Genomic DNA, 23,030 nt, shown 5'->3' with positions numbered 1-23,030 from the left:
TACCGAATATCAAGCGATCGCTTTTAGATTAACATTCAATTATTTTAATGATAGTGCTTATTAGAACACAGAACTGCTTTATTATCTACGCCTCGAAGTGAAGACATTACGATCTATGACTAAGGAATGACGTCATTGTTCAAAGCCGACGGGTTGTATCCCCTGCTGCACTAGGCCCTTGGCCCTTGGGCCTAGTGCAGCAGGGGATACAACCCGTCGGCTTTGAACAATGACGTCACAAGTCGCCAGAGATCATTTCCATCGATATTAGTATTCTAACGCACTGTCGGACTCTCTTTTCTTTAAAGTAATCTTTACTCTGATAAAATACTCCGTGAGTAACGTAAATAGTCTCTGGTCAAAGACGTTGTTCCGAAGTCGTTATCTCAATTAAAATTCGTAGACCTGGTACATTTTCGTAAAGAAACATACAGCCAAACTCGTGATACCTCATATGCAGTCATGACTGAGGAGGTGAAAACAAAAGAGAAGAAACCACGTATTGAAGTAAAAGAGATATCCACCCCGGAGGAGCTAGCGACACTGCTGGAAGAGGCAGGCGATAAGCTGGTGGTGGTCGACTTCTTCGCCGACTGGTGTGGCCCCTGCAAGATCATATCCCCACGTGTCACGGACCTCGCTAATGCCCACGATGACGTCATCTTCATCAAGGTTAACGTCGACGAGTGCGACGAAATCGTCAAGAGGTACGGGATAAGTAGCATCCCAACATTCTTGTTCATAAAGGCTGGCGAGAAGTTGGACTCCCTCATTGGAGCCAACTACGAGTTGTTAACTAAAAAGGTGGTAAAGCATAAAACCCCTCCACCTACGGAGGAACTTTCCGCATAGTAAAAGCTCTGCACTAACTAAGTTTACTTGCTGTCTGGCACACTGAGTTGAAATATGATGTGCTAAGTTTGAATAACGTTGTCTTTGTAACTACCTTTTAGTACTGTTTTACGTATATGTAGCATCCCATCTCAAGTGTGTAGAAGTGAAAACAAGAGTGGGTCTCGGTCGTGTTTTTTTTAATTCTTGTTGCGCATGCTTAAAAAATAGTCGTTAGTGGTGATCTATATTTTACTGAGAACGATACCACAAGAAATAGCAGCTTGACGTCCCACTATTTTCGTGAACTATTTTTTAATCGGGTGCAAGCTCTTAAAGCTGCATTTGTCGTGGTATGTTGTCGTTTACACATCATTACACCGGAAAGGCAATAGTATCTGTTTGGAAACGAACCGTTTGAATAAAATATTCCTTTATTGAGGCCTATCTTAGGGAAAACAGTCCTTTCTTTGTTGAAATGTTTATTTACGCGGTAGCTAATTCTCAGGGAAGAGGTCATGATAATTAGATGATATCTATATATGATTACATCGCAATGAACATCAAGCATGATGCGATTATGGTGAAATTTATTTAAGTTGAATGGAATCTGTTACTAGTATAAGGGATGAAAAATGGATGAGAAACATTATTAATACTTACATTTCGGTGATACATAACTGAATGCCAAATTGTTAACAACCTATCTGTACCTTATTTAATCATCTGCATACATTATGGCTTCTCATACATTGTAGATAACGATCTATTTTAAAACATCAAAAAATGTACACATAATACCCCTCCCCTCTTCCACGAGTAAAATTTAGCGTTCTTATGTTAGTAGCAAATTACATTCAAATACTAAAATTCTACTAGCCTACTACAAAATATTGCTGTCTTGTTGTGATGCTGTTGAACATGGAATTTAAACAGCGAACAAATAAACATATCAAAAGAAAAGATATTACAATATATTGCTGTTTCTTCTAGATGTGTCTTAAATGTGCAGAAAAATCGGGTCGATCAACTATAACTACAATTAGCAAATTACTATCATTGTTGTTTTGTCATGGTTGTTTGAGGAATACGTAATATTCGCGCAAACAAAGTTGACACTCGGCGGCATGGCTGATGGGAGCGGCTGTCAATGGGAAATGCCTTTACGGTCGCTCCAATCAGTCGCCGTACCGTGTTTAGTACATGACACGTACCCTGTATCGATTTCGTAGAACATCTCTGGTTCTCGGCATAGAGAAGAAGTATCTCTAGAGTGAGCATTGCTTTCTACGCATGTTGTTAACATTAAGCTGGAATTGTCACCTGATCTCAGGACGAAGCTGTTTCTTTAAGGCTAGTTCACACTGATCGTCACGTCAAGACATTCCATAACCCATTTCAAATGGCAGCATTAGCAGAGGACGACGCTTCGTCACGTTGCGTGACGTCAAGGTTTCTCGAAAGGAAAGTTTTGACGGTATCGTCGTCTGCTAATATCGTTAAGTTAACGGACTTTCGAAGCACTCAATCATGTTATAGTAGTGGATTTCATGCTTCTGTATCTTCATAATATTTATTTTGTTATTATACATTGTTTTGTGATAAATTGCAAACGTTCAGTGATGATTTGTATGTCTTTTTCATTGGGTGATCTTATAAAAGCGAGGTCAGATATCTGAAAGCGATAAATTATTGAGGTTTTAGAATAACAGAACTGCCGCTCACAATATATATATATTTAAGAACGAAAAGGTCAGCTTCAATGAAGGAGAAAAACAGAGCTGTTTGTATCATTAGTTATATAGAAAAAACATAATAGTCAGTATAAACAGGTTCCATCTATCGTTTTAGTTATTGCTTCTTGTGTCTGCATGTATATATTTCTCTAGCAGGTAAGTGCCTGGCAGAGGGTTCACAATTATCTATTATTCCAATCTTGTATAGCACGATTTCCCTTATTTTAGCGTAGTGATCGTTTCTCCCTATTTAGGTCGGTGTGAAAAAAATATTTTCGCATTCGCGATATTACAAAACGTGCTGTCCTTCTTTGAACTTTTTCGATGTACTCCGTCCTGACCTATCTGGAAAGGATCCCACACCGCGCAGCAGTATTCTAAAAGAGGACGGACAAGCGTAGTGTAGGGAGTCTCCCTTTTAGATCGTTACATTTTCTAAGTATCCTGCCAATAAAACGCAGTCTTTGGTTAGCCTTCCCCACAGCATTTTCTATGTGTTCCTTCCAATATAAGATGCTCGTAATTGTAATACCTAGGTATTTAGTTGAATTTACGGCTTTTAGTGTAGACTCATTTATCGTCTAACCGAAGATTAACGAATCCCTTTTAGCACTCAGGTGGATGACCTCACACTTTTCGTTATTTACGGTCAACTGCCAATTTTCGCACCATTCAGATATCTTTTCTAAATCGTTTTGCAGTTTGTTTTCGTCTCCTGATGACTTTATTAGTCGATAAACGACAGCGTCATCTGAAAACAATCGAAGACAGCTGCTCAGATTGTCTCCAAAATCGTTTATATAGATAAGGAACAGCAAAGGGCCTATAACACTACCTTGTGGAACGCCAGAAATCACTTCTGTTTTACTCGATGACTTTCCGCCAGTTACTACGAACTGTGACCTCTCTGACAGGAAATCACAAATCCAGTCACATAATTGAGACGATATTCCATAAACACGCAATTTCACTACAAGCCGCTTGTGTGGTACAGTGCCGAAAGCCTTGTTGAAATCCAGACATACGCAATCGATCTGATATCCCTACTTGTGATTCACAGGAACGATGTTTTCTAAACCCAGGTTGACTGTGTGTCGATAGACAATTTTCTTGAGGTAATTGATAATGTTTGAACACAATATATGTTCCAAAATCCTGTTGCACATCAACGTTAACCATATGGGCCTGTAATTAAGTGGATTACGTCCACTACCTTTCTTGAATATTGGTGTGACCTGTGCAACTTTCCAGTCTTTGGATACGGCTCTTTCGCCGAGTGAACGGTTGTATATGGTTGTTACGTATGGAGCTAATGCATCGGCATACTCCGAAAGGAACCTAATTGGTGTACAGTCTGGACCAGAAGACTTTCATTTATTAAGTGATATAAATTGATTCAGTACTTCGAGGATATTTACTTCTACGTCACTCAAGCTGGCAGCTGTTGTTGATTCGAATTGTGGAATATTTACCTCGTCTTCTTTTGTGAAGGCAGTTCGAAAGGCTGTGTTTAGTAACTCTGCTTCGGCACCACTGTCTTCGATAGTATGTCCATTGCTATCGCTCAGAGAAGGCATTGATTGTTTCTTGCCGCTAACATACTTAACATACGACCAGAATCTCTTTGGATGATCTGCCAGGTCTCGAGACAAAGTTTCGTTGTGGAAACTGTTACAAGCATCTCGCATTGAAGTCCGCGCTAAATTTAGAGCTTCTGTAAGAGATCGCAAATCTTGAGGATTTTGCGTCTGTTTAAATTTGGCATGTTTGTTTCATTGTTTCTGTAACAGTGGTCTAACCCGTTTTATGTACCAAGGAGAATCAGCTCCGTCGTTTTTTAATTTATTTGGCATAAATCTCTTAATTGTTGCCGACGCTATTTCCTTGAATTCAAGCCACATCTGGTCTGCACTTATATTATTAATTTGGGATGAGTGGAGATTGTCTTTCAGGAAGGCGTCAAGTGAATTTTTATCTGCTTTTCTGAATAGGTATATCTTTCGTTTATTTTTAGAGGATTTGGGGATAACAATGTTGAGCCTCACTACGACAACCATGTGTTCACTAATCCCTGTATCGGTTTTGATGCTCGTTATTGACTCGGGATTATTTGTTGCTAAGAGGTCAAGCGTGTTTTCATAACCCATTTCTACTCGCGTGGGCTCATGAACAAACTGCACGAAATAATTTTCAGAGAATGCGTTTAGCACAATTTCGGATGATATTTTATGCGTACCACCGGAATTAAAAATGTATTTTCGCTAACATATCGAGAGTAAAATATCATGAATAACTCATGTTATGAAGTTTGCTTCGGCCATTAATAAATTTTGTCGTTGTCCGTTCCGATGCTATACCATTTTGTATCTCGGATGGTGACTGATAACCTCACCTTCGCCGTTCGGTTCGGGGCTAAACGAATTCACGTGAAGTGATCTGACAGACAGTCTGAATACGCCCCGACGTGACGGTGCTGTGACGTGATATACGTTCATTTTGCTCTTCACAGCAAAGAGCTAAGTTTATTCCAGGTATCAAATGCAAATTGTTATGGAGTCTACAAAACGACTGTGCCAAATCCACAACTCTCACCAAGAGAATCTGTCTGTACTAGAGATATGATGATATTCGAATTCTATAGGTATATACGGACAAACGGACGCCGTCCCTCGATTGTGTGACAACGTTGGCAACGTATGTTGACAACACAAAACCAATTCTGCTCATCTGCATGGCCACTGCAGAGACGTTTCTACTCTATGGTTCTCGGCCCATTTCAACTGGTTAAAACCTTCTTACTTTCTTAGTGAGGGTTATAGGTGTTCTTTTTTCTTCCTTTCGTTTTCGAAGATACAAAAAGTACGGTATTGTTCTGAGACTTCTACCGCTGCAGACGTCCTCGGACGCTACTGAGGTTTTATTTTCCGACGGTAACTGTGCATACAATCAACATATTCCTTGCTCAACTACTCGAAAGAGCTGAATACTAACTGCACGGAGGCTATAGTGAGATGATGGCATCCGAACATTAACGAGTTTCGCTAATGTTTGTTCTGGAACATAGGCTGTCGATGTGACAGACACTGCACGATCTTATTAAATGGAAACCAACATCTCGATTAGCTGATTGTTCGATAGCGGCTCCAGGTGTCTTTGGAATAAATATTATATTTTCTGTACTGTAGTGTCTTCAGCCAAGATTATTTGATTATAACGCTGAAGTCTTGTAAAGTATTTGATTGAAGGGGAAAATTTAGGAAAAGAAGTAAAATTTCACTTTGCAAGATATCAAGTCATTGAATCATTGGGTGAATTTAAGGAATGGCTTAGGTATTGAGCAGATGCAAACCGTCTTCCACTCAAAAGTATTTATTTGTGTATTAATGTTAACAGTTTACTGGCAAATTCTATAAATATCAATTCCCATAAATGTATATGCATAACTTTATGGAACATTAGTTACACCATACAGGGAACGACTAGCCAACTACTTTGGCATTTCAAAAGCTGTTCACTCAGTATTGATCATTAAAACCACTGATATCTTTATGTAGAAATAGATAGTTAATGACCAAACATTAATCTTATGCAATTTAGGTGATGCCCATTGCGCATTTAGTGCAATTACCTCTTCATGCAAGCCTTTTACATTATATTTGTTCATAAAAACTTCAACAGTGACGATTCTCAGACAATAACAAACACAAAGGTGCTACAACGGATTTACAACGACACATCAATGAAAAAAGCACAAATTTAACACAAATGCTAGCAAACACAGCAACACATTACAACAGAACAGCGAATATCCAGCTACATGAAATTAAATAAAGTACTAAAAGTTAACAAAGAAAAATAGTATTTTACAAATTGTACTAATGAGAACTGTCGAATGCTTTGAACTGAAATTTGGTATGTTAATTAGCATTAGTAATTTACAGGCCTTTTACATGATGTAAATAACGGTATAGAGTTTCTAGGTAAATAAATTGTCACAGAAGTCACTTTTGAACAGACACTGGCGTCCAAAAGTAAAGCAACAACCCAAACCACTATTTCCGCGTTTTCTGTCTAATTCACAATATAATCATGCAGACTATCAACAGATGTCCGTACGATCGTGTTCTGCACGGCAGATGGCATTCTCGCCGATGGACAACCATGCCAACTATGACATCATGAACCTATGAAGCCGGTCGCTGTGGCCGAGCGGTCCTAGGCGCTTCAGTCTGGAACCGCGCGATCGCTACGGTCGCAGGTTCGAGTCCTGCCTCGGGCATGGATGTGTGTGATGTCCTTAGATTAGTTAGGTTTACGTAGTTCTAAGTCCAGGGGATTGATGACCTCAGATGTTAAGTCCCATAGTGCTTCGAGCCATTTCAACCATTTTGAACCTATCAAACGAGGTGATGTTTTCTGGATAGTCCTACATCCACAATCGCGGTGCAGTATGGCACAGACGATGATGATGTTTGGTTTGTGGGGCGCTAGACTGCGCGGTTATCAGCGTCTGAACAAATTACCAACCTTGTCTCAGACCAATCTCACCACGTGCATGAATGATGATGAAATGATGAGGATAACACAAACATCCAGTCATCTCGAACCCGGGACCTTGTGCTCGGGAAGCGCGAATGCGACCACGAGCTGCGGACGGTATGGCACAGAGAGGACGGCTACCAGACTCTGCGGTGAAGGCCCATAGGAAGAGTGGAAGCAGAACAATCGCAAACTGATGTGGCCTGGTGACGTAATGTGAATCGTTCTGTTGTTTTTCGGATATGGCGACAGGTTATAGAGACCGAAACTGTATACCGAAGACCAGGACAGGGACGACCCCGTGTCACATAGGAAAGAGAGGACCGTTGTTTGGCTGTACGAGCATGACTGTACCGCCTTGGTACAGCACGGCAACTGGCATCTGACCTCGCAGCATCCACTGGACTTCTACATCTACATCTACATCTACATACATACTCCGCAGTCCACCATACGGTGCGTGGCGGAGGATACCTCGTACCACATCTAGCATCTTCTCTCCCTGTTCCACTCCCAAACAGAACGAGGGAAAAATGACTGCCTATATGCCTCTGAACGAGCCCTAATCTCTCTTATCATTGTAGTCTTTCCGCGAAATATAAGTTGGCGGCAGTAAAATTGTACTGCAGTCAGCCTCAAATGCTGGTTCATTAAATTTCCTCAGTAGCGATTCACGAAGAGAACGCCTCCTTTCCTCCAGAGACTCCCACCCGAGTCCCTGAAGCATTTCCGTAACACTCGCGTGATGATCAAACCTACCAGTAACAAATCTAGCAGCCCGCCTCTGAATTGCTACTATGTCCTCCCTCAATCCGACCTGATAGGGATCCCAAACGCTCGAGCAGTACTCAAGAATAGGTCGTATTAGTGTTTTATAAGCGGTCTCCTTTACAGAAGAACAACTTATTCCCAAAATTCTACCAATGAACAGAAGACGACTATCCTCCTTCCCCACAACTGCCATTACGTGCTTGTCCCACTTCATATCGCTCTGCAGTGTTACGCCCAAATATTTACTCGACGTGACTGTGTCAAGCGCTACACTATTAATGGAGTATTCGAACATTACGGATTTCTTTTTCCTATTCATCTGCATTAATTTATATTTATCTATATTTAGGGTTAGCTACCATTCTTTACACCAATCACAAAGCCTGTCCAAGTCATCTTGTATCCTCCTACAGTCACTCAACGACGACACCTTCCGTACACCACAGCATCATCAGCAAACAGCCGCACATTGCTATCCACCCTATCCAAAAGATCATTTATGTAGATGGAAAACAACAGCGGACCTACCACGATTCCCGCCGGCCGCGGTGGCCGTGCGGTTCTGGCGCTGCAGTCCGGAGCCGCAAGGCTGCTACGGTCGCAGGTTCGAATCCTGCCTCGGGCATGGGTGTGTGTGATGTCCTTAGGTTAGTTAGGTTTAAGTAGTTCTAAGTTCTAGGGGACTTATGACCTAAGATGTTGAGTCCCATAGTGCTCAGAGGCATTTGAACCATTTGAACCACGATTCCCTGGGGCACTCCAGACGATACCCTCACCTCCTATGAATACTCACCATCGAGGATGAGATTTTCACTCTGCAGCGGAGTGTGCGCTGATATGAAACTTCTTGGCAGATTAAAACTGTGTGCCCGACCGAGACCCGAACTCGGGACCTTTGCCTTTCGCGGACAAGTGCTCTACCATCTGAGCTACCGAAGCACGACTCACGCCCGGTCTCACAGCTTTAATTCTGCCAGTATCTCGTCTCCTACCTTCCAAACTTTACAGAAGCTCTCCTGCGAACCTTGCAGAACCAGCACTCCTGAAAGAAAGGATACTGCGGAGACATGGCTTAGCCTGGCTTAATCTGCCAGGAAGTTTCATATCAGCGCACACTCCGCTGCAGAGTGAAAATCTCATTCTGGAAACATCCCCCAGGCTGTGGCTAAGCCACGTCTCCCTGTAAAGTGGAGTCGTCAACATCCCCCACCTGGACGATCGAACAGTGGGCCGATATTCTTTTCACAAATGAGTCTCTATTTGGTCTGGAGAGTGATTCTCGACGGATTCGCCTCTGGAGGGAAAGTGGAACACGATGTCGGAGTCCAAACATTGTGGTAAGAGACTGATATCGAGGAAGTGCGGCAGGGATTACGTTGACGACTCGAACACCTCTTCACGTAATTCTAGAGGGTGACTCGGCAAGGTTTAGCTGCTGTCAGTTATCGTGGTAAGATCTTGGGACATCAAGGTGCTGTGCTGCTAGGCTTCGTAGTGATGGACGATAACTGTCGACGCCATTAGAGCACAGGTGGTTGATGTTTCCTTCGAAAAGGAAGGCATTACACCTATGACGTGGCCCACTCGCTCTCCCGATTTCAATCCCATAGAGCATGTCTGGGACGCATTAAGGAGACGGGTTGCATCCACCAACCACTCTCCAAGAACAGTGACTAGCTCAAATGCAAGAATGGGTGTTATTTCCTCAACAAATGATGCACAGCATGCCCCTTCTTCGTCAGGCCTGTATTGTTGACAGAGGTAGTCATACCCCACACTGAGCACATTAACCAGTGGTCGGAATGTGTGTGCAAATCCATTACGTTAGAAAAAAGGAAGAACATTTTTGTCTACCGTTATGCATCTTGCAGCTGTTTACTTTTTGTGCTATTTACATTGTTTCTGCTTTACTGTCACCTGTGTCTACTATTTTGTGGCAAAATAAATGCAACCTTGCAGAATATCTGTTTGTTGCTTTAATTTTGGAGGCCAGTATGTGTTAACACAGTTACTATTTTCACTAGTCCATGTCTTAATACAGTTTTACTGAAGTCACAGACTTTGCCTTGATACGATGAAGACGAGCTGGAGACACTCGTGAACTGGCGCTAGTAACGTTGTACACAAGTAATTCAGTACAAAACTCAGACATGACCACATTTCGCTCAAGACGGCCGGTGGGCAAATATTACTGCAGAAACCGTTGAGCCAATTTTATACCTATAATGAGTACTGCTTACAGTGTGTTAACTACAAGAAGGCAGAGTTGTGAGGGGAGTGCGGGGAGAGGAGGAAGCAAGCATTGGCCGGCGAGGGGAGGGGAGCCGTTGGGGAGGACAAGGCTCGGCTACCAGTTGCAGTGCTGGCACTACAAATTGCAACACGTTTCGCTAACGTGTTAAAAAAGTATATAAAACCACGGGCGTATTCCTAAAAAACGTTGTGCTAAAATTTTAAATCAATCGGTCAACAACTTTCCGAGATTTCTTCCATTGCGAAGCACGGGCGTACAGCTAGTGTTTAATAAATATCTTAACTGCAGCAATGAAGTACGCTTATCGCAAGGAAAGGAAACAGTCTGAAATAGAAATAAAATTTACGACGCAAAGAATGGCAGATTGTTTTTCGTATTTATTCGAGATGTCATACTTTTGTAAAAACATTTAAAGCCATGTGGTCCACCGCTTTCACCATCACTGTCTTCCGTTTGTGTGTCTGAGTCTTCCTCACTCACATCTGATGTGGCAATACAATTTTGCGAGCATCGCTACGTAATACTGGTTTCCTTCTAACCATAGGCCTACCGGTTGGGGTTGTTGGCGATTCCCGAGATGGGCCAGCAACTGCCTCTTCACTCATTTTGATAATGTTTAGCACAACTGTACAATAAAAACACGCAAAACAGTACAGCGCAAAACAGTAACGAAGCAGACGACAATGGCTGCCTTGTACAACACAGTCAGCTGCGTAATGTTGGCAGCAGTCGAAACTGCGTGCCTACCGAAGCCTCCCGACGTCTACCGACTTCTACCGATTCAGGACTGGGAAGAGGTCTGCCATCTAAAAGTTTACACACTGTACTTTCAAAAGGAGCTGACTGGCAGTTTACATAAGGTTGCGACAACTGAGGCTATGCGGTCTGCCAGCAGTCGGGCGCCACATAACAGACCCCTGCAAGTTCTGCTCACTTAGCAAACTTGCTGTGCCTTGTGTAAGATATCTTGCTCTTGCAGCCATCATTATTTTATTGTCTGTAGTGGGTCGGGGGGCACAATGATCGCTGCAGGATGAAGCAAGGGCCATCCTTCTAGTTGGCACTGAGCGTTGTGTTTTAATTTGATGGCTTGGGAGGCGGGAGTCGTATTGTGGGAACCGCAGACAAACATTAAGTTGGCCCGAGCTATTAGAGTTGGAGCTCATGTGTGCGTGAGGTGTGCTTGCTTGTGTGAATGAATCGTTTGTGTTTTTCCTCTTCCGACGAAAGCTGTGGTCAGAAGCTTACGTGCGTCTTTTAATTGTGCCTGTCTGCAACTTAGCGTATTATGTTTACGGTTAGTAGCAATCTATCTTTTCCTACATTGTTAATTTATAAACACTGTATCTCTGCTCGGTGAGAATGCATTGGCACGGTGGCGGCGCCGGGACATTGGAGGCGGCTTTGCTGTGGGCGCAAGGAGGCAAGCGGCGACTTCTTCGGTAGGTAAAGGCAGAAAGCTGGGTGCCCTACCGTTCATGCCTGAGACCAGGGTGCAGCAGCAGAAACGTCGTCAAGCGGTGCCGTAAAGGAGGAAAGGCCGTTTGTGGATGGACAGTTTTTGTACACGTCCGAGCAGGTATTGTTGCAGTGAGGATCTGCCTAGTGCCGTCAAACTGTCTTGAAACCACGTTACAGCCTCAGAGTTCTGCCATACTTGCAGAGCCACTGCGTGGCATCAGTGCTGAGCCTGCAGGTGTCAGCGAGCACTCGAATTTCAGAAAGGGATCCCGGATCGATTACGCGCTGCTACGTATCAATCACAACTTGTGCTGTGTTGCAGCAGGCAACTGGTGTCTTTAAAAAGAATTATTATGTGCTAACTAGCGAGGAGGTATTGAATAGAATTGGAGAGAAGAGAAATTTGTGGCACAACTTGACTAGAAGAAGGGCTAGGTTGGTAGGGCATATTCTGAGGCATCAAAGGATCACCAATTTAGTATTGGAGGGCAGCGTGGAGGGTAAAAATCGTAGAGGGAGACCAGGAGATGAATACACTAAACAGATTCACAAGGATGTAGGTTGCAGTAGGTACTGGGAGATGAAGAAGCTTGCACAGGATAGAGTATCATGGAGAGCTGCATCAAACCAGTCTCAGGACTGAAGACCACAACAACAGCAACATTTCGTTATAACGGTTTATACGTCTTCATTCGATCAAAACCTTGGATCAAGGTGCCAGTGTTACTTCTCTTGTGGTTTTACTGTTTGGGAACTTGTAAGCGATTTGTCTGTGCAACGGATTTTTATATCTGTTCATATGATATAACCTGACTGGAATGAAATGTTAGTGTCATGCAGACTTTAAGCTTGATCCAGAATGAAGTTTTCAATCTGCAGCGGAGTGTCCGCTGATATGAAACTTCCTGGCAGATTAAATCTGTGTGCCGGACATAGACTCGAACTCGGGACCTTTACCTTTCGTGGGCAAGTCCTCTACAACTTTGAGGTACCAGGGTAAAGTTTTGGTAAGAGATTCCTCATCCCAGGCCATTGAGATTGACAGTCTATATCCTTGCAAAGGATGTGATGATTTTTTTTGCTATCTGGGTGGTAAATGGAAGGACGTTCAGTGAGTGACTCCCAGTGGTGATGATATTTTAGACATCTCAGTAAGAAAATATGGAGGAAATCTGGTTCTGGAGTATCTAAACAGTACGTTGTCTGTTTGTAAAGGCTTTTTATAATCTTATTCGTTTACATAAATTGTGTTTTTCACACAGCTGCCTAGCTTACAATGGAGGCACTTCTTAATTTTGAATGTCTGACAGATACCAAGCAGAAGCTTTGTTGATTGGTGTCTGCAGTAGTGTGAGATACTTTAGGTGGCCATCAGTGAATAGAAGACGACGCAGGAGACGGAGAAGAAGAAGAAGAAGGAGGAGGAGGAGATAATCGAAGATTTAATTGTTTGGAGTTCACGAAGTTCCCACGGTCACCTTGGTGTCCTGCAGCATCAGTCACCTTGGATGTGTGAGGGCAGTTAGGACCTCCTGAGGAATTTTGTGGATTGTGGTGCTCATGGACACGACCCTTCGCTGCGGGGGTGGATAAGGAACAGTTTCTCTCCGCTTTCTCTGCATCCCAGGCTATTCTGCCCTCCCCCCGTCCCTCCCCAGCCCTCTCCCTCCACCTTCCGACTCCCGCCAAGCTGCAAACCTGCACATCCAACTGAAATCGTTGTACAGTATTTCACGAGATATATGCTGGAGCTAAGGCCTGAAGATGGTGCACTGAAACACCGAAACTGGTAGCTACATAATAAATGACATCAAAAGGATGGCCGCAGGTCTCTCTCCCTCTCTCTCTCTCTCTCCCTCTCTCTCTCTCTCTCTCTCTCTCTCTCTCTCTCTCTCTCTCTCTCCCCCTCACCCTGACTTACTCACTCACTCACACACACACACACACACACACACACACACACACACACACACACAAACACACACACACACATACAATAATGTTTTTTTCTATTACTGGCTTCCGTTTCCACGAGTGTACACATAGCTGTATTTACTCGTATTAACAGTAGTCGGTTCTGAGTGTTATCTATGTGAATTAATACGTACACACTAACAATAACATAACTGAAATCGCAGAGGAAGAAATTAAATTCATTTGCAGAAAAGAGTAGTTAGCTTTTGTTGTGGTTGGCAGGAGGGCCAACACCGTGTTACTAGGAGGAGGTCGAAAGGCACGCGTTTTAGCTCACGCAGGCTGGCGTGAGGTCTGGAACAGGACAAGGAAATTAGAATTTAGAAAAACGGACGTAGCTGGTGGCATACTTAACTGTATACCGTTAATGAAGAACGTCGGTCTTGCCGGTACATGATTCGCAATATCAATGGTAACTGCTAATGGCGCCTTGCTACGTCGTAGCAAATGACGTAGCTAAAGGCTATGCTAACTATCGTCTCGGCTAATGAGAGCGTATTTTGTCAGTGAACCATCGCTAGCAAAGTCGGTTGTACAACTGGGGCGATTGCTAGTAAGTCTCTCTAGACCTGCCGTGTGGCGGCGCTCGGTCTGCAATCACTGACAGTGGCGACACGCGGGTCCGACGTATACTAACGGACCGCGGCCGATTTAAAGGCTACCACCTAGCAAGTGTGGTGTCTGGCGGTGACACCACAGCTTTCATGAACTTCTAGTAGGCTCTTCAGTCTGGAACCACGTGACCGCTACGGTCGCAGGTTCGAATCCTGCCTCGGGCATGGATGTGTGTGATATCCTTCGGTTAGTTAGGTTTAAGTAGTTCTAAGTTCTAGGGGACTGATGACCTCAGAAGGGAAGTCCCATAGTGCTCAGAGCCATTTTTGTAATACAACTGACAGCAATTATAAAAGTTGTCTCTTTTATTGTACAATACAAAGCTGCCAGAAGTGTCAGCTTGTTAATAAAGTACAAAACCGCAGCAGAAATTCAATCGTTATAGCTCTTTGATTAACAATACCATATCATATTCTGACACAAGTTTTGTAAAAGAAGTGGAGAAGTCTTCCGACAGCTGTTTCGAACGAGCGAAAAGTGAAGTATACGGCTGCGTTAAAGCGGGTATGATGACTAGGAAAAGCATCAGTGTTTCGAAGATTCGTATGTATCAAATGGTGAACCGGAAACGAGCCTGCAAATTGTAGTAGCAGCGGCAAGAAACCTCTGCAATGTGTTATGAGGCTGTCTGCAAATAAAAGAAACAAATAAGGCTAAAATATATCATCATGCTTTTGAACGTCACCGCAGTGTGAAGGAAACATTATCAATGCAAAAAATACCTTTTATTAAAGTATTCCCGTAGCACAACACACAAACGTATGGTACTCCAGCGTACAAAGATCTGATGCCAACGAATTTATCGGTACAGCAGCTACCGGTCACACTTCCCACAGTAAACCCTTGTACAGTCTCCACGGTCGGCTAAAGAAAATTTTTTGCTCCACAAGCGGCAAATCATACGCCGCCCCCTCCTCCCTCCTCCCCCCCCCCCCCCGCCTCCACACACACACACACATACGCATGCACACTTCATGTCTTCCTCAGACTTTAAGTATCCCTTCCTGCACATTGTAGCCTTGCCATACTTTAAAAGTAAATCTAAATCTAGTGATGGTGGCAGTGGGTTGTTTTCTCTTTTAAAAGAAGTGCTATACAGAAATTCCTCTCAACAGAAATATATTCCTAAATGTTATTCCAGTTCTAAATATCAAGAGAAGAAACAAATCACTTTCATCTGAGGCAATTCCTGAGATCATTGTTATCTTTCAGCGAAAAAGACGTCCTTATTTATACAGGGTGGATCACATTAAAAATTGCCACTGTGAAAGTATACGATAACAGCAGCAAAATCGTTCTAGCAAACGTGCGTCCGCAAACAAGCCGTTTGCTTCATAACTGCGACTTTGTGGCTGACTTCAGTGTAAAATATTGCCCTAGTTGCAGATTTACTCTGATGATTCTGGACGTACCATAATATAGCGAGAGGTGGTAACATGTAATGCACCAAGGAACATCGTGTCGAACACGATCGTTTGGTACTCTGGTTTTATGATGTGGGGAAGCATAATGTTGCACGGATATACTGACGTCCAAATCTTTGAAACTGTTACACTCACCGGTCAACGCTATACTGTACTCCCTTCTTTCTAGGGGTCTACTCGGCCATGAACCTCATTTTTATAACAGAGCGAGGTGGCATAGTGGTTAACATACCAGACTCGCTTTCGAGAGGACGACGGTCCAAATTACCGTCTGGTCATTCAGATTTAGTAGGTTGTCCGTGATTTCCCTAAATCGCTCCAAGCAAATTCCGGAATGGTTCCTTTGAAAGAGCACGGCTGATTTCCATTCCCCCGCCCTTGGAGCAACCAGAGCTTGTGCTCCGTCTCTAATGACCGCTCTGCCGGCCGCGGTGGTCTAGCGGTTCTAGGCGCGCAGTCCGGAACCGCACGACTGCTACGGTCGCAGGTTCGAATCCTGCCTCGGGCATGGATGTGTGTGATGTCCTTAGGTTAGTTAGGTTTAAGTAGTTCTAAGTTCTAGGGGACTGATGACCACAGTAGTTAAGTCCCATAGTGCTCAGGGCCATTTGAACCATTTGACCGCTCTGTTGACGGGACATTAAGCTCTAATCTTCCTTTCCCCCTTTCACTTTTATGAATGACAACGCGCGACTGCATCAAAGTGTGCAGATGGAGGAGGTCTTGGAACGAGAGTATACTCAGCGACTGGACTGGCGTCCATGATCCCAGACTTACATCTCATCGAGCACATGTGGGAAGTGTTGGGGAAACGCAGCTCGTCCATATGCTTCAACGACCATCCAGCAGTCATTAAAAGCGCTGGTGGAGGAATGGAGGGCGCTACCACAAAAACACCTTACCAGCGTTCTAGCCAGCATAGAAGCACTTTGCGGAATAAGCACTGCCATCCGTGATGAACAAAAACCCTAGTAAGAGCCATGTCATGCCTTTTATAATTCCAGCGGACCACCATAAATCTCGGTGACTTCAGAGTAATTATTGTCTTGGAATAAAGGTGTCATTTCTTTTCGTCTAACTCCGTACTTCTTTTAGTTACGTTCTATACTATACCGTAGCGTTTCGTTCTATGTAAGGTTCATTTTTCGTCGAACTGTCACTCAGTCACTCAGCAATGACACATCATGTGAAAATGACTTATTTCCTAAATATTTGCACACCAATATATATATATATATATATATGCCAACCATTCAATTTAAACATTTACGTTTGCTATTTAAAAAACCAACGATGAAACCTATGTGCGTGCAACATAATCAAAGACAACACACATGGAAATTACGCAAGGTAAGACATCCAGATCGAAGCATTCAAAGAGACGTATATAGAACTAAGCACGTTAATGTTACAAATAACCTAGTGACTGAAAAGTCCAACTTACAGAGGTCCTGGACACCTGGATTCCAGGTCACGAGATCAAACAATTGGAAGGAATAAAGTGCCAGCAAGAAAGAAAATAAAAGCATTGGCGTGAAGCGCATGTGCTGTTTCAATATGGCTCCTATTCTGCTTCGACATGAGTGATGCGACTTTCTAAGCAAGAGTCCTTAAACACGATAGTCTCGATATACAAAGGGTACTAGGAAAGTTTCGCAATACGAAGCAACAGTAAGTCGCTGGAGGATGATTGTTGCTGTGTTCTGAGAATACTTCGTACTTGCATTGTAGCCGCTGTGCCAAATCTCTCGGCACAGCCGCTCACTAGCACCGTTAGTTTGAAGTGCTTACTATGGCATCGTAGTCATGAAGTGAGATTCGGGTAGTTTTGTGGTTCAACTTCGTGCGTGTTTATACATAGACCAGTGCTTTGAAGAAATGACTTTTGCACTCGGTGATGGTGTCCACATCGTACAACTAACAATATTCAGGTGGCACAGAGAATTCCAAAGAGGAAATTTCATTCTGGAGAGGATGCTGAGAGGGTGGGACGGCCACGATCATCAGCTACGGAGGAAAACATTGATGCTGTGAGAAAAATGCTGGACGAAGACAGGCGAATAACCTATAAGCTGATAGCGGATACCTTAGGGCTGGATGTAACAGCAATTCGTTCGATTCCGCAGGATGATTGGCAAATAAGGAAACTTTGTTGTCTCTGAGGTGCCGCATAGACTGGCAGAAGAGCAGACGACAAGACGTGTGACTTGGTGCCTGGAGGTGTTAAAGAAGTTTTCTGAGGGACGATCAAAGTATGAGAATAACATCGTGACAGGCGATTAGACCTGATTGTACTATTATGTGGTGCCGACGAAGACTCAAAATAAAGTTTGACACTCTGAAGATGATGACACACCCTTAGCTCAAAATTTTAAACATGGCTGAAGCAGAAACTGTTGAAAATCTTCACGGTAAATGATAACAGTCAAACAGTTGCAGGATAAAGATTTATTGAAATCCTTGACCACGGTTTCGGTATATTTAAATATAATAGGGAAAACGTGTACAATTCCACGTTTGCTGAACATCTATTGCTCTTACAGCATACGCCATGGAAATTGGATGACGTAGAATTGGTACACGAAATGAGTAAGGGTTGCAAACTGGACCTGTTTGAGGAACTACAAATTTTCAAACATGTATCTCAAAAAGATGGATTTATTCTTAACGAACATGTGCAGCTTAGAAACAAAAATTTTTTGAGTAGTTTCTTGCTCTAACGTAATATAGTCTGGCTGACTAGAAACTAGTTTTCTTGTCTGTTGATGCTGGTGAGATGCTCCTCTCCTGTCTTGTTGGGATTTTACGTATTTTTGATGATTGTTATTCGCGGTTTTCGATGTGTATGTGTGGTTTAAATGATTCTGTCATGTTTTTTATTCATGACGACAGATGATTCGATTTACTACTACATTTTGTTCGTTTTCGCTACAATGTATCCTAATCTTTAATTTGCGCAGGATTCTCGCGCATAACACTAGTGCCCTCTCTCGTTAGATGTGTTCCTTAGCGCAAGCTTCACCTGCTTGACACTAGGACACAGGCAAATCGGTGTTCATATTTTCTATTGAATGTATGTGTTTTAAATGTTTCTGATATGTTTTATTTATTAAGACAGAGGTTTTGAATTAGCACAACCTTTAAAATTTTGACACGCATGAGTATGTTCCCTGGGTTTTAATGTGCGCGAGTGTCTCGCGCATACCACAAGTGCCCTCTCTTGGTGAAACTGTCTGCCCTAGTGCTTCCACACCCTCTCCATGCTAGTTCACAGGCTAAGCAGTGATAATATGCCGTGTTCGCATCGACCATCACTTCATAATTATGCCTTACAGATGGAGGTAATATTTTAATTTTAACTACTGACGACGCCTTTGGCACGATTGTTTTATGTATCTCCACTGCAGGATGTGATTTTAGTAAGTGTCTGAAAGTTTTTTTGCTTGTAATACTTTGGTAATTTTCATGGTTACTTAAAGCTATAAGTGTTTTTTTTTCTTCTTCTTCTGCCTCCGTTAAGGTGCTAAGCTTTTTGCTAATGAAGGTGTCTTCCTGTTCAGGTGTGTTTTTGCTTCTGATGAAGGTATATTTAGATATACTGCAACAGTGGTCAAGGATTTCAATAAATCTTTATCCTGCAACTGTTTGGCTGTTCTCATTTACCGTGAACACCCTTAGCTGTCAGAAAATCCCAATCAGTAAAGAAGAAAATAATGGCTGTTATACTTTCAGATCAAGTGGAATTTTGGAGCGTGTCGTTTTGGACACACAGAAGAGAGTCACATCTAAGTGGTACACTGATCAGTGCCTGCCCAAAGACATCCAATCTTTGAAGAACCTACGACCGAAGTCAAGAATGGACACTTGGTTCCTCCATCACGACAACGCTCCAGCCCACTGCGCCAAAGCATGCACCGTGTGGTTGAGGGGTACATGTGAAAGTGAAGGTCAAACGACTGCAGTTTCAAGTGATGTGGACCTCCCGAGGGCTTGGGACAACGAATGTGCCTTACTCCCTACAGAAACTTGGCAGAACTGGGTTGGGGAGTGGTTTCAGAGGATGGAGAGATGTAGTCAATGTGGCGGAAATTACTTCGAAAAAATTAAATAAATAAAGCTGTATTGAAAAACTTTCCTAGTACTCTTTGTACATGGACTTCTCCCACTTAACATGCATGTAATTCTCCGCTGAAATATTTAACAAATTTTAGAAGAATGCTAGTTCATAGCTGTTAGCTGGCAATATGACAGACTTGAAACAGCAAAATCAACTATGTGAACCAGCTCTGCGCTCACTTACGACACTGCAGAATGCGGCAGCTCTGCATGATGGCCGATGTGGGCTCCACTAACCCCATTAACACTTTATGCGAAACAGTGAAAGTAGGAAGGTAAAACAGATTCCGTTTTGTCTTATAACACGATTTGAATGCGTATAAGACCTGTACTCTGCGAAGGATTCCCTTTTTATGTTTCAAATCGCTGAAGGATACAGAAACGAAGCCTAAAACATCAAACAAAAAACGGTTTTACAATATATAGTTCGAGTGCTGTCATGATGTATACGTAAAAATGCTGCCACAGCTGAAAGTAGGCAGGATGCAGTGGTTACAGGAAGAGACGAAATGTGCTGCGTGCGTTATTTGTGTAGCTGTTGGCGTAATCGTGAGACAAGTCTTTTGTGTTGAGAACACTGATTTCAACCTTCCTCAGATTTCAGTGAATATCTTTGGTTAGCACATATTTTATTGGGAAGTGATAAAAAACATATTACACGAAGATTTCATTTATTTTACTCGTTGGCCATGGTTATAAAACCGACGTCGACATCTGAAGAGAAATGGTGCATCTGCCACGCCTAGAAGAGTAACGAGGTTCAATATAAAAAACATAAGTATGATATCTGCGGAAGTCGAAGACTTGTTGAACTACATATTGACATTCGAAGAGACTCAAAAAACGTATTCATTTGCAATTGGTAGACCGCACAGCGTATACACTAATAAAAGACTAGTAAGAGAGACATATAAATTTTCACTTCAGCGTTTAAAGCGACAATTCTTCGTCGGCGCTACTTGACAAATTTTCTCTTCTCTTCGCATTAATTTGACCGCAAACCTGTGACTGCTTGTCGATGGAGCGGGACTTAATATAGCTCGCACCGTCTTTTAGGTAGCGGTTCGGTGAAAGATGAAGTGCATAACGAAGAAGGCGACGGTCATTGAAGCAGCAGAGCGGATGGTGATAACAAAAATAATTTCGTTAACCGTTAATACGAGATCCAACCACACAAGTGGCGTTTCTCGGCTGCAGTCGAAACTCGGTTGATCTATTTCTAATAAGTTCCCAAGTAAACAAACAATGGTATAAAAACGTTTCTTCCATTTAATAGTGCTTTGCATCGTACCTGTTAATCAAATCTGAATCAAAATCTGTGCAACCAGGTAGAAATTTACAGCGTACCATGACTCGCTGTGGCGTAATGATGCCCACATCGCATTCCCTCCATCATTCGCACCTCTATGTGTTACAGTCCCTCAAGACGACGAGAGAACAGAAACAGTTTTCAGGCACTGCAGTCGTAGTGCGGGTGTCCACGATACACGTTTGAAAGGAAATCAACGATAAAGATTTTAATAAAAGAAAAATAGTGACTGGGCAAATCTGTAAGCTGGAGTGAAGTAATTAGTGAAACATCAGAAGAGGGTCGTACAAGCAAAGGAAAGCAGAATGCTTCTATAGGCTACCTATATGACTGTTGTACGTCAGATTGTCGTAACAATGCAATATTACAACAATTTAGATTGCTTCGGTTACAGACAGCTGATTGTCATTCAGTAATCTCCATAAGAATTCGATAAATTAAAACGGAGAAGAGTAACGAAATGCACGCACACATTCTCTGATTTAGATTTAATTCAAAAAGTATTTTCACTTTTATGTGTTCTCGTTTTTGGGTTATTAATTCGGGGTCTACTACAATATCGTTCAAAATTTACTCAAAGCCACAAGGGGAAAAAATAGGGTAAGTCAACTTTTTTGTCAAAGTAATTTTGTTGCTTCTTTCGTTTAGTTGTAATGCCGTGGTTTACAATCCGCAAATGTATTACGGAAGAAGGATAGTCCCAGAAGTATTGACTTTTTTAATATACAGTATTATATTCCTGCTAAAATGGAAGAAGTCCAGCACCCACTTGAGAAAGAAAGTAAATGTCGCGTTGGAACTTTTTATCTTTTATTTCCAGTTATTGAAGCTGCACTTAGTTAAACAAACTTATATGTTCGTAGACCCTGTGATAACATCACGTTCATCTTTGTTCAGTATTTATACACCGAATATGAGGGTAATTACAGAGTGAGTGGTGTCTTTCTTGTCCCCATTTTAATTTAATGATGTGGCTGAACAAGATGATCAATGTACACATTTTGCATATTTTGTGTGCCTGAGAGTAGCCAGAATACAATCATACACTAAATGGACTACTTAGTGCGCTTAAAGAAACTCGTGAAGACTGTAGTGGTTGCTTATCCCTTTAGGGTCCACTATTAACGTGGCTGTGACAAGAATGTGCTATTAATCGACACCAAAACTAGAACTCAATTGCCCAAAGACTGCCATGACAGTATAATAATGGACTGGGCGTGGTTATTGGCTGTAACATACAGAAAAGTGTGCCCTATTTTGCCACATGACGTGAGTCACACAACAGACTATGAATAACTCCGTTAATGAATCTAAAACATACTAAAACTAAAAGAAACAGTTTCAGGAATGGAATGTTGTACGAATGGTTGTCTTTTGTTTTTTGAAATTTCTTTCTTGTATAATTTACTATCGTGGGCTTACTTTCTTTTTCTCTTTAGTCTTTATGATGTTGAAGACATTGCTCCAAAGCGGAGGGGAAAGGCTTTAAAATATTTTATGGTGTATTCGGTAATAAATTATCATGTCAGAATCATATTACCTACTTCGGCCAGCTGTAGAAGTAGAAAACATCTACAAAATGTTACTGAAGACAAAATTACTCCCCTCCTTGTCGATTATGATAGTTCTGCATTAGCATTATTTGATGATTGATTGGGTGGAGTTCATTAAACACAATGGACTGAGCTGTCACTATTAGTGTATTATGTCCTCTGTCAAGTAAAAAAATTACGAAATTTGAATAAAATTTCAACTTTCATGGACGCTTCAGACTGGACGACATTGCCCACTTGAGAATTAGTGTTCTTCCGACATGTGACCGCAACATTCAGTACATTTCGCAGCTATCATTCGAATGCCGCCCCCAGCCCGCTGTCCACGACGAATCACCTATGTACACACCACTTTAGCGACTTCTACGCTGGCGTACGCTTCAAAACAAGCAACGGTAAAACAATCACCGAGATGTTCGACTGCGCGTTTGTCGCAGTTCAGGGAGA

The 23,030-nt window shown here is 42.5% G+C and overlaps 1 protein-coding gene across 1 annotated transcript in view; it reads left to right on the top strand.

Annotated features, from left to right (window-relative positions):
* The first annotated feature begins 462 nt into the window (after positions 1-462).
* Positions 463-23,030, top strand: part of LOC124802815 (thioredoxin-2-like) — a 70,401-nt gene continuing 47,833 nt past the window's right edge. Inside the window, exon 1 of the mRNA XM_047263820.1 lies at positions 463-807. Coding sequence (XP_047119776.1) covers positions 463-807 — 345 coding nt within the window. The remainder of the gene's footprint in view (positions 808-23,030) is intronic.

This window comes from Schistocerca piceifrons, chromosome 6, assembly GCF_021461385.2.
Source record: "Schistocerca piceifrons isolate TAMUIC-IGC-003096 chromosome 6, iqSchPice1.1, whole genome shotgun sequence".
NCBI lineage: Eukaryota > Metazoa > Arthropoda > Insecta > Orthoptera > Acrididae > Schistocerca > Schistocerca piceifrons.
This window is presented reverse-complemented; position numbering and strand designations above follow the sequence as displayed.